Consider the following 16112-nt stretch of genomic DNA (forward strand, 5'->3'; position numbering starts at 1 on the left):
ACCAACTTCTTTTCTCTACAGTTATGAGCAAGGTGACCCTCGTTTCTTCAATATCCGCATCTTCCCATCTCAACTTCATAGATAACATGTTGTTTGAAGCAAAGAAGCTCCTCAAATCCAAGTTTATGAAGCACAACTTGAACCTCTTCAAGTCTTGGAAATGTCATATCCACTCAACAAGAACTTGTGCAAAATGCCCACCCGATGCGCCTGGTTCTCCTATACAGGGCACCTATCTTCCCATAGCCTTTGCCATTGATAGAAGATACTCCTAATGCCAATATTCAAATGGAAAATCTGAGAAATGAATCTAGATCAACTTCTTGGCAGTTTCTTTATCGTTTATATTGAAATCCGGGCACCATCTCTGAAAGAGTTAAAAGAGCTAGGGACGAGACTAAAATGACCTAGGAAAAATAATAAAAAAAGATTTGCATAATTTAAGACTTGTCCCTAGTCTGATTTCAAATAGACCCATTTGGAGGGCTAAGATCCATGTAGCCGACCCCATTTATGTAGGTTTGTTGAGTTGTTGATGTTATTGTGCTTCGTATCAACAAAATGTTGTGCTCTTTTTTTTTCTTCTATTATTCTTACTTTTCTTTGCAAGGAACCATGTAGCCTTCCAATTTAGTTGGGATAAGACTTAGTAGCAGTAGTGATAGTAGTTGTGGCAAGTCCAAAATTTGTCTATTAGGATATCATTTGGGATTCTCAGGAAAGACCTCAGTTTCATTTTGAAAGGTGATGCTTCTTGCTCTTGTCCAAGCAATCTTTTTGTCTTGAGGTTTCCGCTAACAACGGCAATTCCAAAGGAGTTGTGTTTACACCCTATTTCGGTCATTGACCGAAACACTATGTATACATGCTTTAAATTCGTGAATTGCACGTGCCATCAAAGGGGTTTTATTTTGAATTTGAACAACAAAGTGGGAAGGTGCTGCAGGACGTTATGACAGTTATTTAACCACCTAAAGATGTTCAAATTCAAATTCAAAATGGGAAGTAGAAATTACCGGAACTACCACAACCACCAAGGGATCAATAACACAACACTTTGCAAGTTTAGTCTATAAATATGATTTTGATCTTTTACTGAATGGGGATCAACATTCGGAAGAGACATCATGTTCTTAGCATCAACAGAATACTTGACATCATATTAACATCAATAACCGAAAATGAAGACATCATGTTATAGCATCAGCAAGCCATGGCAACCATATGATCTACCAACATAAGCATGCCAATGGCACCATGTTATCAACATCAGTAGATGTGAAACGAAGGCATCATATTTGAAATATCCGCAAGTCATTAGCAACATGTTATCAACATCAACAGGCCATGAGTGGAATGTTGATCTATCATTTTCTTTTGTTTGATATTATTTATTTATTTTTATTTTTTTCAATCAATATCATTACCTTGCAATCTTCCTCTATTCTTCCATTGCATTTTCACATTTTAAAAGTCCTTGAATTACCAATGGCATAAGTCCTTTGATTACCAAAGGCACTAGTAGAATCCATCATTGCCTGGGGTAAATTAAAATATTTTCCTCAACCAACAACAATCTCTAGACCGAAAAAATTGGGAAAAACACATTGCAATTTAAAATCGTATTCCTATATTTCCCATCTGGGCGTCTAGGAATACCAGCCATTATTTTTGTACAATCTTTTAACACCTTTATGTAAACTTTTGATTGCCTTTTGCAAAGAAACTACACTACCATATAGATAGATGATATATTCAATCCAACCATTGGATAGAGAGTGCATGATCTAAATTAGCCACGTGTTAAATTTCAGAGTCTAATTCAATCAAAGACCTGTTTTTGCATTGGCATAGATCCAATGTATTACCATACATATGCCAATACTCTAGATATTACTGTGCACTATCACAATTTTGAGTGGGAACAAACAATTTGGATTAAAATATATGTAAAAATAAATGTGTCAGTTTTGTCTTGTCCCAGTATTACATGGATAACTACCCTACGGCAAAACATTCTAAAGATTTCATCAATTTTTTTTTTTCCTTTTTTTGAAGATGGTGCAGAATGCAGACCACAAGAATTTCCCAAGGAATTCCCTGAGGTATTACATCAATCGAAGTTTTAAAGGGGTTGGAACCTGCTGAATTTCCTATTATGGGCTATGGCTGATTCCCTATAGTCCACTCTCTCTAAATCTGTACCCTTATTTATCCAAAAAAACAAAAACCAAAAATTAAACAGGATTTGAAACCCCCCCCTCCCCTCCAAAAAATCCAAATTGATACTTTTGAAAATATACACTGAATGGGCTAGAAACCAGGAGTTCTCACCAATAATCATCCACTACCATCATTTGCTGTCAGTGAAGTCAGCATCAATGACATCAGCATCAGGTCCCTTGCTCTCTGATTCTGAAGGGCCTGCTTCGCCTCCTGGTGCAGGGCCAGCACCAGGTGACCCAGGTTGGTTGTATAGAGACTGACCAAGCTGCATTACCTCTTGATTGAGGGCAGCCATGGCATCCTTTATGGCTTGTGTAGAACCCCCAGAGACTGCATCCTTGAGCTCACCAAGTTTAGCTTCCACCTTCTCCTTGACAGGGGCAGGGACCTTGTCTCCCAACTCCTTCAATTGCTTCTCTGTCTGGTACACCACAGAATCTGCCTGGTTTTTTGTGTCTACGGCATCCCTCTTTTCCTTGTCTTCCTTAGTGAACTTCTCAGCTTCCTTCACCATCCTTTCAACCTGCACATTGTTGTTATCTTCTAACCATCAGTAATAAACAGGGTTTGCTACCTTGAAAATGACTCGCTGCTTTAGAGGCATATGGGATCCCGTGAATCGAAAACCCCATATAAATAACATTTTTATCTAAGAATAGATAGGGAAGTGACATCACAATCACCGTGAAGTTGGCAATTAATAAATTAATTATCACTTATCAGATCATATTAGTTGATGTTACATCCAGACATGTTGGGAGGATATTAACAATTTGAATACTTTTGAGGACAGCACGAGAAACTACCAATCTAGTAGAAGCAAATAAAATAAAGGTTGGTAGAATGAAAGCCATGGCTCTGACTTAGAACACATAGAGGCTACTCATGGTCAAAGGCCAGGAAACTGCTTGAAGATCCCCTATGCAGCTTGGACAAAAACTAAATGTTTTAATGATTGTAAACATTTCGTACATAGTCGAGGCAAGAAATGGCATAAAACTGATAAAAGAAATTGCCTCGTGAAATGGTTCATATAATCTGACTGCACTGCACTGTTGGGGTTCTGATCCTCACTAAGCACCAAAGCATCAGGAGCAAGGCAAGATTAGTCACTAGCTATCCTATAGCAATGCAACAAGCAGAAAAGAAACATGTGTTTATAACAAATTCACCCATACTGATACCATGTTGCTTACATAAAGATTGAAGCATCCAAATAGCATGTCAGTAGCTCAGGTACATCCTCGAAATGATGAATTATGTAGTCAGTCATATTTTATATTTTTAGCACTGATCATGTGATAGAATCAGCTGGATTGCAAAAAATTATGATAGAACTGAGTCATAATTTGAGTTAATACAGAAACATACTGCCTCAACTCTAATGGTGAGAATACAGAAACCTACTGTCATTGTTTCTAAACAATATAAATTACCAAGGATAGAACTCACAACCTACAGAAAGAGCTCTTCTCGTTTCATCTCCCCAAGCCAGAAAACTATTTAAGGTATGTACAGTAAAGTGCAACTATGCAGGAAAAAAAATCTAACATATTGACTTGAAGTAGAACACGTGTATCTCAAATAACCGTAACTCAATCACACATTGAAGTTTTAGTCAAAGTCATTGTGGTCATTATTGGATTAGGACACCAAATCTTGCTAAATGTAAGTAAAGATTGCTCCAACTAAGACCTTCATTCAGAGATAGGCTATTTTGAATGCAATACTCGTAACAAGAAGGCATTATTGGAACATACCTCGTCACTGGGCAAGGTGCTAGCACCAGTAATGGTTATGTCCTGCTGCTTTCCTGTACCCTTGTCAACAGCCGCAACAGAAAGGATACCATTGGCATCAATGTCGAATTTGACTTCAATTTGGGGTACACCACGAGGGGCAGGTGGGATGCCATCAAGACGAAAACTCCCGAGAGACTTGTTATCCCTCACAAACTCCCTCTCACCCTGAAGAACATTGATCTCCACACTGGTCTGCCCATCTGCAGCTGTAGAGAACACCTCCGATTTTGAGGTGGGCAATGTAGTGTTCCTTGGGATGATCTTTGTCATTACACCGCCCAAAGTTTCCAGACCCAAAGACAATGGAGTCACATCCAGGAGCACAATGTCACTCACATCACCAGCCAATACACCAGCCTGAAAATTTATAAAAAAAAATTTGATTGGATTCCAATACAACAATCAGTCATGAAAAAAAAAGAAAAAAAATGTCATATGGGACTTCCTATTTTTCATGATTGATGATACTGCAATGTATTCAGGGCCCCACCTCAGAGCACAATAACTCATGACATATGGGCTAGAAAAGAAAATGAAAAGTAGCACTGACCTGGACTGCAGCCCCAAGGGCAACAACTTCATCAGGATTGACTGTGACATTGGGTTCTTTTCCTGTAATGTTCTTTACAAGCTCCTGAACAGCTGGGATACGTGTTGATCCCCCAACAAGGATGACCTCATCTAAATCCTTGAATGATAACTTTGCATCCCTTAGAGCGGTTTCCACCGGGGTTTTAAGCCTAAACATCAATGCCAAATACTTGTTAGCTATTGTCAACAGGAAAGGACTTCCGTTTTAGAAAATGATCATAGAAACCAAAAACAAGCTAGGAAACAGAAAACTAACATGAAGGAAGTGGATATTGTGGAAAAGCATATGCCTAAAGCTGATAAACAATAACACAAATGAGTGGAAAAGACATACCTATCAAGCAGATCTGAACACAATTCCTCAAACTTGACCCTTGTGAGTGTGGTTTCAATGTGCTTGGGGCCATCCGCAGTTGCAGTAATGAAAGGTAAGCTGGCAAATGGTAAAAGGAAAGGAGATAGAAAAACTCTCAGCAGCAAATCATGAATAAATGTGCATGCAGAAAACACAAACACAACACCCACCTTATATTTGCCTGCGTCAACGATGACAACTCCATCTTCGCTTTTTCAGCAGTCTCAGTAAGACGCTGAAGAGCTTGCTTGTCTTTCAGAAGATCTATGCCTTCATCTCTCTTGAAGTTTGCAGCAAGCCAATCAACAACTCTCTGTTTAAAATCAACTACCATTATATTTTATTGAAAACAATAACAATAACAACAACAACAACATTAATAAAGCCACAGGCAACAGAAATTGCGGGCAAGAAAATTTTAAAAATTATCTCAACCTTGTCAAAGTCATCACCTCCCAAATGCGTATCTCCTGAGGTAGACAGCACCTCAAACACTCCATCTCCAACCTCTAGAACTGCAATTAAAAAACATGCAAGGATGAGAGGTTATAACAGAATGCATAGGCTCCTTCATGGTGGGCGTTAAATAAGTATGTTTAGGGCGTTGTACTCTTTGTACCATTCTTCTCATTGATAATGTTCTCTTCATTATCTGTTTTTTTTTTTTTTAATTAATGGCAAAGTAGCATATCAATTATATGACAAGTAGAAAAGGCACCTCAAAAGCAACATTCCACTACTAAAATGAAAGAGATTTTTATGCCCCAATCTAAAACTAGCAATGACTATGACTACCAATGGACCCTATGACAATGGTAGACCTTAGCATGGTTATTCTTCTTATTAGAAGTGGGAGTGATGTGTTATAAGGTAGATAAGATAAGGTTTATAAAACACAATGCCCAATCCAAGTACACAATATGGCAGAATAGAGAAAGTCAAACAAATCAAGATTCAACGGTCAGATGGGGCTGAAATTTGGATAGAATAACCCTCTTACAAGGATAGCTAATCCCACCAAAGAACAAACAGATCTAATGGTTGGATCTGCAGTAAAAAAAGTATAGCAGAAAATAGAGACTTAGAATAACAGAATATTTTAACTAAACAAAATAGACATAACTCTAAATCTGTAGGTCTGATGATCCTCAAATTAAGGTCAAACAGAGTAATAACAGGGAAGAAGGTAATGTTAAAAGAAGAGATCAAGCCAAGCGCTGGATGGACAAAATATTAATTTAATTCCATGCGGGCAGAAATTAGCAACATAACACAACAGTGATATTAGACCTGCAAAACAAGATGTAATACTGACAATCGATTGTTAGGACAGTAGGGAGTAGATAGAAAATGATGGAGAAAAAATATATAACTTAACCCTAAGATCGTAGCCTGTTTAGAGATCAAGTAAAACAGAAAAGAAAACAAGACTAACAGAACCAGTGGGTGATTCCTATGCAAAGTTCTAAAACTCGGTCTCGACCAGGTCGAGTTTTCTGAGATCTCAGCAGCAAGACAGTGTATTTTTTTTTTATGTTTCGGTGGGCATATGGCTATAGTTGGCTCCGAAACCTTAAGGTAAGCTTGTTTTAGGCTTAATAAACATATTTAAAGGTTCAAATTAAAGAAAAAAAAACACCAAATTTGGTGTTTTGGATTTGCACCCTTGGTTGGCAGTAAAGGGCGAACCCTTAATGTAATATTGCCTATTCTACACATTGTTTGAATGATATGAGACATAATTGGCAAGTAAAACAAGTAAATTATGCACATAATATTGAATAATTATTTAAGAAATAATTAAAGACTTAAAGTTTCTACTACAAACCACAAGATACAATGAAGTGTTCACAATGCATATTACATAGACACCCAACCTAAGTACAATGAATAATACATAAGTCATAGACACCTTACTACCCTAGTCTTCCACGTCTTAACTCCCAAGTCCCAACAATACAATACTATGACTCTATGAGTATTGAAGAGGTCAAGATTCTCAAGATATTTGAGATTTCACCGAGATTCTTGAAAGATTCGAAATCTCAATCGAGTTTTTCGAGTTTTTACATTTTTTTTCTGTTTTGTATGCATAGTTGTCACATCGTCACGGCTATCCAAGTCGGTGGAGGGGTGTCATGTCGATATATCGACATGTCACCCAATCAAATCGACCATGTTTTATTTTTTATTTTCTCTATTTTTAATGTCATTTAGTATGTTATAATATATACCCTATAACATCAAACATTAACATGAAAGTGTACTACTAATCTACTATGGTTTAATTCATGAAAGTGTAATATCCATTAGTGTATATGAAATCATGGGTATCAAATAATTGATAGCAATAGTCTTACTGATAATAAAGTTGAAAAATCATGAGAGTTGAGATATGATTCATATGAAAGTGACTACAAAAGTAACAAAACAAAAAAAAAAAAATACAATTACGAGAACGTAATTTATATTGAGTGAATAAAGCTAATAAACAACCCATCTAAATAAAATAAAAAATTTGCTGATGTGAATATGTGATTGTGTATTAGTCAATAGTGTATTAGTGATTTCTGTTTGATGTTTTTTTAATTTTTTTTATGTTAAGGAAAAAGCATTAAAATAAAAATGGTTAAAAAAATTCTTGTTAAAAAATTAAGTTTTATAACTTGAAACAACCATGTCGCCCGACATGGCCATATGTCGTGGTATGGCGTCCATGATGGTGCCATGGCGACGACATGGAGGCCATATCGGTCGATATTCTTACATCATCCATATCGGTGGTCGATATGCCCACTTCTCCAGCGATATGACGCCATGGCGTCCATATGGCGACGCCATGACAATTATGTTTGTATAATAACTCGTCTCGAGAAGCTCAAGTTTTCCAAGATCTTGCCAAGATCTCAGCGAGATTTTGAACTATGTTCCTATGCTTGGAAAACCTGCAGAAACTTTAACGGTCAACTAGATATGGTAAAACAATAACTAAGATCCAAAATAAAAATAAGACATACCTAGAATAAGGCCACGGTAGGAAAAGAATACAACTCAACTCAACTCAGCCATGCCCCAAATAAATGGGGTCAGCTACATGGATCCTTTCCCTCCAATCAGCTCTATTCAAAGTCATACTTGTAACCAGACCTAAACCATGCATGTCTTTTCTCACTTCTCCAAGAGTTATTTTACGCCTTTCCTTGGCTCTTCTAGTTCCTTCAATCTGAATCAAATCAATCCTCCATACCGGGGCATCTAAAGGCCTCCATTGCACATGTCCATGCCACCTCAAACAACATTCTCGTAGTGACAAAAAAACTGTGAGAGGAAATTGTGATGAGAAAGATCACTTCGGCAACAAGTGTCCCAACAAGACTTGTTCTGTGAACATGGTTGAGATATTGATCGGGATGAATAAGGATGACGTGGAGGTTTATGAGCCTCATTTTCCCGAGCCAAATGATTATATCGAGTATGGCCTTGATGACGAGATTGAAGCCAAGTCAGTTAGTCTTACTCCCTTCTCCAATGGACTAGTAGAGAAAGCTTCCTTTTACAGACAAAAGAGTACTTTACTTCATGATAAGAATCCTATGGCAGTGCATACAGTTGTCGACGCAGGAGCAAAAGCCAACTTCATTTCCACAAACTTAGTTTGGGTACTGCAATTGTATGAGTTAATCTACAGTTTGGGCCACTTCACTCTCAGGTGTCTTGCCTAATCAGCTCCTAGTTCATTGTGGCATTCTTTTAGAGAGATCATGGCAGCAAAAGACTGGCATTCTCTACGATGGTACACGGAACACCATCAAGGTGAAACAAGGACATATGTTTACGATGTTGCCTCACATGTTGATGGTTATGCCTCGACAGAGGCAATTCTCTTCTCCCCAACTTCGAACCAATCTAATCTTCCTATTTAGGGAGTTTCAGTCCCACTGAATGATGCTCATGTGCCAAACATGTAATTGTGCTATAAAGTCCCACCAATTTGCATGAGGGTCATGGTTACTTCACCAATATAAAAGAATTCATGCAAGATAAGAAACAGACCAAGCTGGGAGGTGCCAAAAATATACAAGCAGAACACTGTAGTGAATACTATCTAATGTAGTCCTAGATAGGTAGGAGACCTACTAGGAGCCAAACAACAGGATCAAATAACAAAAGGGGCTGCTGGTTCGAATAGACAGCACTAGGATTTAGGTCAATTCCTAGGGTTTGGGTTGGATATTGGGAAAGGGGTTTATAGGGTATTAATGGGCAGGTCTAGGGGGTCAATATGGTATAAAAAGGTTAGGATTTGGATGAGTTTTGAAATTCTGTAATTTTGGGCAGAATTGAATTTTAGGGTTTTGGGTTTGGGTTTTAATGGAGCAAGGAGATGAAGGGGTTAGAGTGGGAGTTTGGGGCTGAAACTTGGATCGAGTGTCAACAATGATGTAAGGGATGTATGCTGAAAGTTTGGTTTGAAACTGATGGACAGATTTGGAGTTATGGAGGTTTCCTAGTAGAAGTAGGAGAGACGGGTAAAACTGTAATTTCAGACAATCAACTGGGTGGATGGTGCTGAAATTTGAATAGAGTCTCTCTTAGGGTTTGAGGAAGACTTGATCAAATTTTTAGCAGATTCTAATGGTTAGATTTGGCTGGGCAGAATTCTCACGAAAATCACCTTGTATGTGACCTTCTAGAAGGAAGAAGAATAGTTGCAGAATTTCTTACTTGTTACAGGTCTTCAATGGCAACAACTTTGAAGATGAACAATGGGGTCTCCCGATCTTCACAATGCAAGGAGCTAAGTAGCAGCCCTCCCGATCTTCACAATGCAAGGAGTCGATTGGAGATCCACCAATCCCTTCAACCTTGATATTACTCACAAGGCACACTCACGATGGAGCAAAGACAGCAACAAAGGCAGCAAGCATAAAGCTAATTTTTATTAATCAAATTCGTATTCAATGCTGGCCTCCCTTACAAACTTATATAGAAGACTCAAAAATAGACTTAGACACTAAAAAGGAATGGCCTAACCTTATCCCTAACCTATTAGGCAACTTAAACTGACTAGGAAACTCAAATAGACTCAAAATAGAGTCCTAATGACTTAAAAACAACTTAAACTACTTAAAATAAAGAAGATTCCCTAGTAGCCAATAGGATATAAGAACCTCTTAGCCAATAGGATCACTTCACTTAAATTAGACCAATTGAACCAATTGGATGCAACCAATTTAAACTGGTTCAATTAAAAACACACAATAAAAACTAAGTATTGGGCTAATCCCGTATGCAACCTATGTACCCCTATTTTAGGCCCAGAAAAGTGGCCTATTACATTAGAAACTCATGGGATCAAAGGCCCAACATGTATGTAACCCAACCCTAGACTTATTTCTAATGAAACAAGCCCTATTTGGGGATGAATCTGCTTCACTATCATGCAAGATAAGAAACAGACCAAGCTGGGAGGTGCCAAAAATATACATGCAGAACACTGCAGTGAATACTAACAGACCACATACTAAATAGAGGAATGCCATACATAATTTATCAAATTCTAATATTGAAGTAAATAACACTCATATTTAAATATGAGGTTGAAATAACAATGTATGCCCCATGAAGGACATGAATGCCTAAATGGAAGGGAGTGTTTTCACTTTCTTCATTTGCATTATGTGTATAATTCATACCCTATTGGAAGAAAAAGGACCCAACATGAGAAACCATTTATGAGAATAACGTATGGGCCACAAATAATAATCATTTGGTTACTGATTCCCATAATAGATTATATAATGAAAAATAGATTTGGCATGCCCATGTGCAAATAAATTACATAACCTTTTACATTCCCACATTAAGAACCTACACCATGAAATGATGCTCAAGGAGATGACCATAACACAGGCAGGCCATTACCATATCAAACTTTCATCAAATGGCACATAATCACTGTACTTCTCAGTGGAGAACTCATGTAGAGTGGCTGAGCTCCACCATGCCCCTTTTTTACCTCTTCAATAACCCTATCTAGGCTAAAAGAAACCTGAATACTGGGTTACTCCAAGAGCCAAGGCTTTTTCAGCAACCCAATTTTTCTCATTCTTATTTCTAAACTCACTGAGTTGAGAGATAGATTCCTCTAGAGTCCAATGAATATTTCCAGTGATTTTCCTTCCAAAAATTGAGCTTTGAAGAAGCTTTGAAAATTTGTCCTGGAAAGCAATGGGATCTTCTGAACCCTAGATAAAAGTTAGACTGTGACGGAAGCTCCCACTTACCCTCAACTTCTCTTCCTCGCCAAACTCTGTTCTTTACTTGCCCTGTGATATAATTTAATCTTTACTTCTCAGCCCTAAATTCCTATAGTTCATCACTTTCTTAGCTCAAAATCCCCTTCTTTTTTAAGCTTGATTGTTGTGCTTCAGTTGTCACCTGTACTCTGTTTATCTCAACCATTCATTCCTACACATGAACACAGAGATACAGATGGGTCTTTGCATGAATCATTGTGAAAGCTTCTCAGCAATGTTGGTTTTTTTTGCCATTGACTTGTCTTCCATCATCCTCCAAATCAAGCTAGTTGAAATCCACAGGTGTGACCTTGCTAGTGTACTCTAAGAAGACGGAAGAGGAATAATGCCACCTATTTAAATGAAACTCCAGCTTGGGCTGCCACTCACTCGCTCTCTGCCAAGTCCATCGTGTGTTGCCTGTGTGGCCCAACTACGACCAGCAGCAACTCAGCAAATGGCCCACTCAGTGGGACGTCATTGGGAAAGATAAGATTCCGGCCGCAGTACCTATTGTCATCAGCTAAGCCTGCGAATTCACCTACTTGAGGGCCCAGGCATGCGAAGACTTCAAAGAAGAGGGATACAAAGTGGTTCTCATAAACATGAACCGCAGTTTAACAGTAACCAGAGAAGAAGAAGAGAGAGAGAACCGCACTGCCGTGGACCAAAGGAGGGGCGGACAGAGATAATGAATAGTGTTCCGAGCGAACTACAGAACAATAGAGGGAACTCATTGGGAAAGACAAGATTCTGGCAGCAGTACCTATTGTCATCAGCTAAGCCTGTGAATTCATCTACTTGAGGGTCAGGCATGCAAAGCCTCCAAAGAAGAGGGATACAAAGCGAATCTCATAAACTTGAACTGCAGTTGAACAGTAATCAGAGAGAAGAAGAAAGAGAATCGTACTGCCGTTACCCAAGGGAGGGGCAGACAGAGACGATGAATACTATTCCAAGGGAACTAGAGAACAATAGAGGGAACTCAACGGAATTGAGTTGGGAGGGAGGGCGTGAATCAAGGGAGAGGGGAAGGTGGAAGATGCGGTTTTGTTTTAATAAAAACATGAAATGTCAATAATGCTCTTGGTTTTAAACCATTTGAACATGTGCTCATAAAGAAGAATAAATGCTCCATACCAATAACATAAACACCTGCTGACCTCGTTATACATTTCAGTTTATTTTAATTTATATTAAATAGAAATAGGGTCAGAAATCATACCAAACACTTCTACTAAGAGAAATATGCCAAATAAATAGAATTGTAAATTATACCAAAGGGAGCATAAACTATATGGCTATACCATAACTACTGCTAAGAGACAGTGGATAACAGCCAAATAGCCATCACTAGACCAGTGTCCGGCAAAACTCCATATGTAAGAATAAACAATTTTAATCAATTATCATCATAAAAGATCCATACCTCACATTTCTGGATGATAAATGAGGAATATATTAACCGGAAGTAAAAGTAAAACAAGCACAAATAGTCACTTTCAGAGGAAGTCAAAGACCAGACTCCAGAGCATACTTTCTCAGACTTTCAGTAAATGAAGATATTAATAGATAATTCTAACCCAGTTATTCATCCTTCAAATTAAAGAGAGAGATTTTGAAGCATCAATTCGAGGAGCATTTGAAAAATAACCAATGCTTATGCAATCAAGCAATTATAATGCACCGTAGGGTTGTTACTATAAAAACTTTACAAAATACAGCACTTGACAAAGAAGACGTAGAATTAACAACACTTACAAATCTTTGATAAACAACGAAAAAGCAGACTCAATGTTACCTGAAACATCAAATGTACCACCTCCAAGGTCAAATACCAAAATGGTTTCATTGCTCTTCTTCTCAAAACCATATGCCAGTGAAGCAGCAGTAGGTTCGTTAACAATACGGAGAACCTCTAAACCAGCAATACGTCCAGCATCCTTTGTTGCTGTCCTTTGGGAATCGTTGAAGTATGCGGGCACTGTTACCACAGCTTTGGTGACTTTGTCATTCAAAAACTTTGAGGCATCATCCACAAGTTTTCTCAACACCTGAAAGCAAACAGAATTAGCGTTTGCTTATTAGCAAGATAAATGCAAACTATATTCCTAATGCCAACGCATCCAGAGACAGGAATCAGAATAAGCATACTTTTACATACAACAGTACAATATTGAAACTCAGAAAACCAGATTATAACACAAAGCCAAGAAACTATTCCAAATAACCAAAGTATCTTTATTTAATAAGAGCTGGAAAGACTGAATCCAGAAAGGAACAACGATGACCGATTTCCTTTAAATATAGCGAATAAACTTCGATATAGAGTGAAATACCACAACGGCACAACCCATAACGAACTGCAACATTTCCCCAACCAAAAAACACATAAACAAAACCCATAAAGGGAGACATTTATACCTGTGCAGAAATCTCCTCAGCAGCAAACTGTTTACCAATGGCAGGGCACTCAAGCTTGACATTTCCATTCTCATCCCTAATCACCCTATAAGAGACCTGCTTGGATTCCTCATTTACTTCAGACATCTTCCTCCCAATAAATCTCTTCACAGAGAAGAAAGTATTCTCAGGATTCACAACAGCTTGTCTCTTAGCAATCTGCCCAACCAGACGATCACCATTCTTGGTGTAAGCAACAACAGAGGGCGTCGTTCGTTGACCTTCAGCATTCGTCACGATCGTCGGCTTCCCTCCCTCCATTGCCGCAACCGCAGAATTCGTCGTTCCGAGATCGATTCCGACTACCTTCTCGTTCACCACCCGAACAGGACCAACTGCAGAATCCCTCTTTACATTTCTCTTAATCTTCAAGAATGCAGAGCTAGGAAATCCGAAGGGAGTAGTTCCTCCATTATTCAATCCCTGACCAAAGAAGACAGTTCTCGGTGAGCTTGCGTTTCTACTCCATGACTTTTTCGTAGAAGGGAAGTCAGAACCACCGAGGACATGAATCTTTGCTGCAGTTGAAGATGCCATCATGTAATCAGAATTTCTTTGCAAACCCTGCAAATCGACAGAAACCCTAACCCTAATGAGAGGCCGCAGTGAAGTAGAAAATGAAGAAGTGGGCCTCTCTTGATGTACTTCGGTCGTCGCAGGGTTTCAGAATAAAGGGTGGAAAACTGGAAATAGTAGATAAGAGGGACACTGGAGGCATTGTTTTCAAAACCGGCCGGGGCCGAAAATGGACCAGTTGGTTTAGCCATGTCAAACCGTGGTTTAAAAATGAATTAAAATGATTAAAAGGGAGAGGGTTCCCCCAATGTGATGAGGGATCTGCAATTCTGCATGCAACACAATGGTTATTCTCAAAAGAAAAATATCATTCATATGGGACAACTTATGTTTTTTGGCTAAAGCATAGGACCACATATTTAAAGCAAGTGAGGAAATAATCAAATATTTCATGTGAAAGGGAAATTGTTGTCTGGCGCATAGTTGGAAAATCAGATTGTTAATTATAATAATAATAAGACTTGGTCATGAATCGTCTGAATCAAATAAAAATCGAGCTTTTTACCCGAATCTCTATAAACTCAAAAGGTCCAATCAATTTTTACAATACAATCAAACCACTTCAGATACTTGTGTAAGTGAGTTGACAATTGATAAAATAAATCAATAAATGTAAATGTAAATTGTAAACCAATAAAAACGTTTAGGGGAAGTGTTTCCTATGGGGGCACATGACCTTTGTGCGCACGAGGACCAATGGGAGGGTGTGCATGGGCATCAATAGAAGCATCATTTCTTATTTTATAGAGGCGGGATAGTCATTTTTCAAACGTTTAACTTGCAAAAAGGGTAAGCAATTTGTTTATTAATGATATATTTGTTTTTGAATAAGTATAAATCTGGCATTGGTAAGCTTTTTCAACTTGTAAGTGTTTAAAATAGATGGACGGAAATAATTAAAAAAAATTCATGTGAGATTGAAATTACAATCTGAAGCATAGTTGAAAACCAGATTTTGACTCGGGCGAGTCACCCAAATCAAGTCAAAATTTTGAAAAACTTGATCAAGAGTCATCTAGAACCAGCCTAGGTGAAAAATAACAAGACTTTGTCATGTATGGTCTGAGTCAAAGAAGACTCGGTCTTTTTCCTCGAGTCAATATAAACTCCGCAAGTCTAATCAACTTTTACAATACAATCAAACCATTTTAGTTACTTGTGTAATTGAACTAACAATTGAGTGAATAAATCAATAAATGTAAAAGTAAAATTGTAAATTTCAAAACAATAAAACATTTAACTTGCAAAGGGCAAGCAATATTGTTTATGAATGAATTGATTATTTTGAATATGCAATTGGTAAGCTTTTCTAACTTGCAAGAAACAAGTTACGTTATAAGGTTTGTAAAATAAGTCATTTAATCAAATGTTCTTATATTATTGAATATGTTTGCATTGGTATAAGCTCAAAATTTAATGATATGTGATTCCTTAATTTTTTATTTTTTTAATACTTTGCGTAATTTTTATTAATTTATACATTTTTATTATATTTAAAAAATAAAATAAAAAATGTGACTCTCAATATGACTAGGTTTGACCATGTTGAGTCACTAAGGTTTTTTTTCTACCCAAAAAAAAAAAGAGTCACAAGGTTTTCTGAAAAGGCAAAGTCAAATTAGATAATATAGTTTTCCAACTACATTCGGGCGTTGTGGGGAAGTTTTTCCTTAATAGTTTTGCCCATTTTAATGACATTTTTTATGGAAACAGTCTCACCTTATTTTTCTTTGGGTTTTTAACAAATGCCTCCCTAAAAATGCCCATTTGTCCAAATGTCTCCTTACAATTTTTTTAATT

The 16112-nt window shown here is 37.6% G+C and overlaps 1 protein-coding gene across 1 annotated transcript; it reads right to left on the minus strand.

The window, feature by feature from the left end:
- Window positions 1-2128: 2128 nt before the first annotated feature.
- Window positions 2129-14401, minus strand: LOC122640053 (stromal 70 kDa heat shock-related protein, chloroplastic-like). The gene is made up of 8 exons (XM_043833165.1): window positions 13698-14401; window positions 13075-13327; window positions 5410-5489; window positions 5145-5287; window positions 4954-5052; window positions 4579-4768; window positions 3987-4385; window positions 2129-2749 (listed from the first exon to the last, which is right to left on the minus strand). The coding sequence occupies exons 1-8, from the start codon at window positions 14274-14276 to the stop codon at window positions 2354-2356; spliced, it is 2139 nt and encodes a 712-aa protein (XP_043689100.1). The 5' UTR covers window positions 14277-14401; the 3' UTR covers window positions 2129-2353.
- Window positions 14402-16112: the final 1711 nt, after the last annotated feature.

The sequence above is a fragment of the Telopea speciosissima genome, chromosome 9 (assembly GCF_018873765.1).
Source record: "Telopea speciosissima isolate NSW1024214 ecotype Mountain lineage chromosome 9, Tspe_v1, whole genome shotgun sequence".
In the NCBI taxonomy this organism is placed as follows: Eukaryota; Viridiplantae; Streptophyta; class Magnoliopsida; order Proteales; family Proteaceae; genus Telopea; species Telopea speciosissima.

What these genes read in the sequence shown, in the direction of transcription:
- LOC122640053 (XM_043833165.1), bottom strand. Translation starts at nt 14,276, where the DNA reads ATGATGGCATCTTCAACTGCAGCAAAGATTCATGTCCTCGGTGGTTCT. An exon ending in TGTTCAGATCTGCTTGATAG is followed by an intron (nt 4,769 to 4,953) that starts GTATGTCTTTTC and finishes ATTGATGTTTAG; the next exon opens with GCTTAAAACCCCGGTGGAAA. An exon ending in CCCTTGGGGCTGCAGTCCAG is followed by an intron (nt 4,386 to 4,578) that starts GTCAGTGCTACT and finishes ATAAATTTTCAG; the next exon opens with GCTGGTGTATTGGCTGGTGA.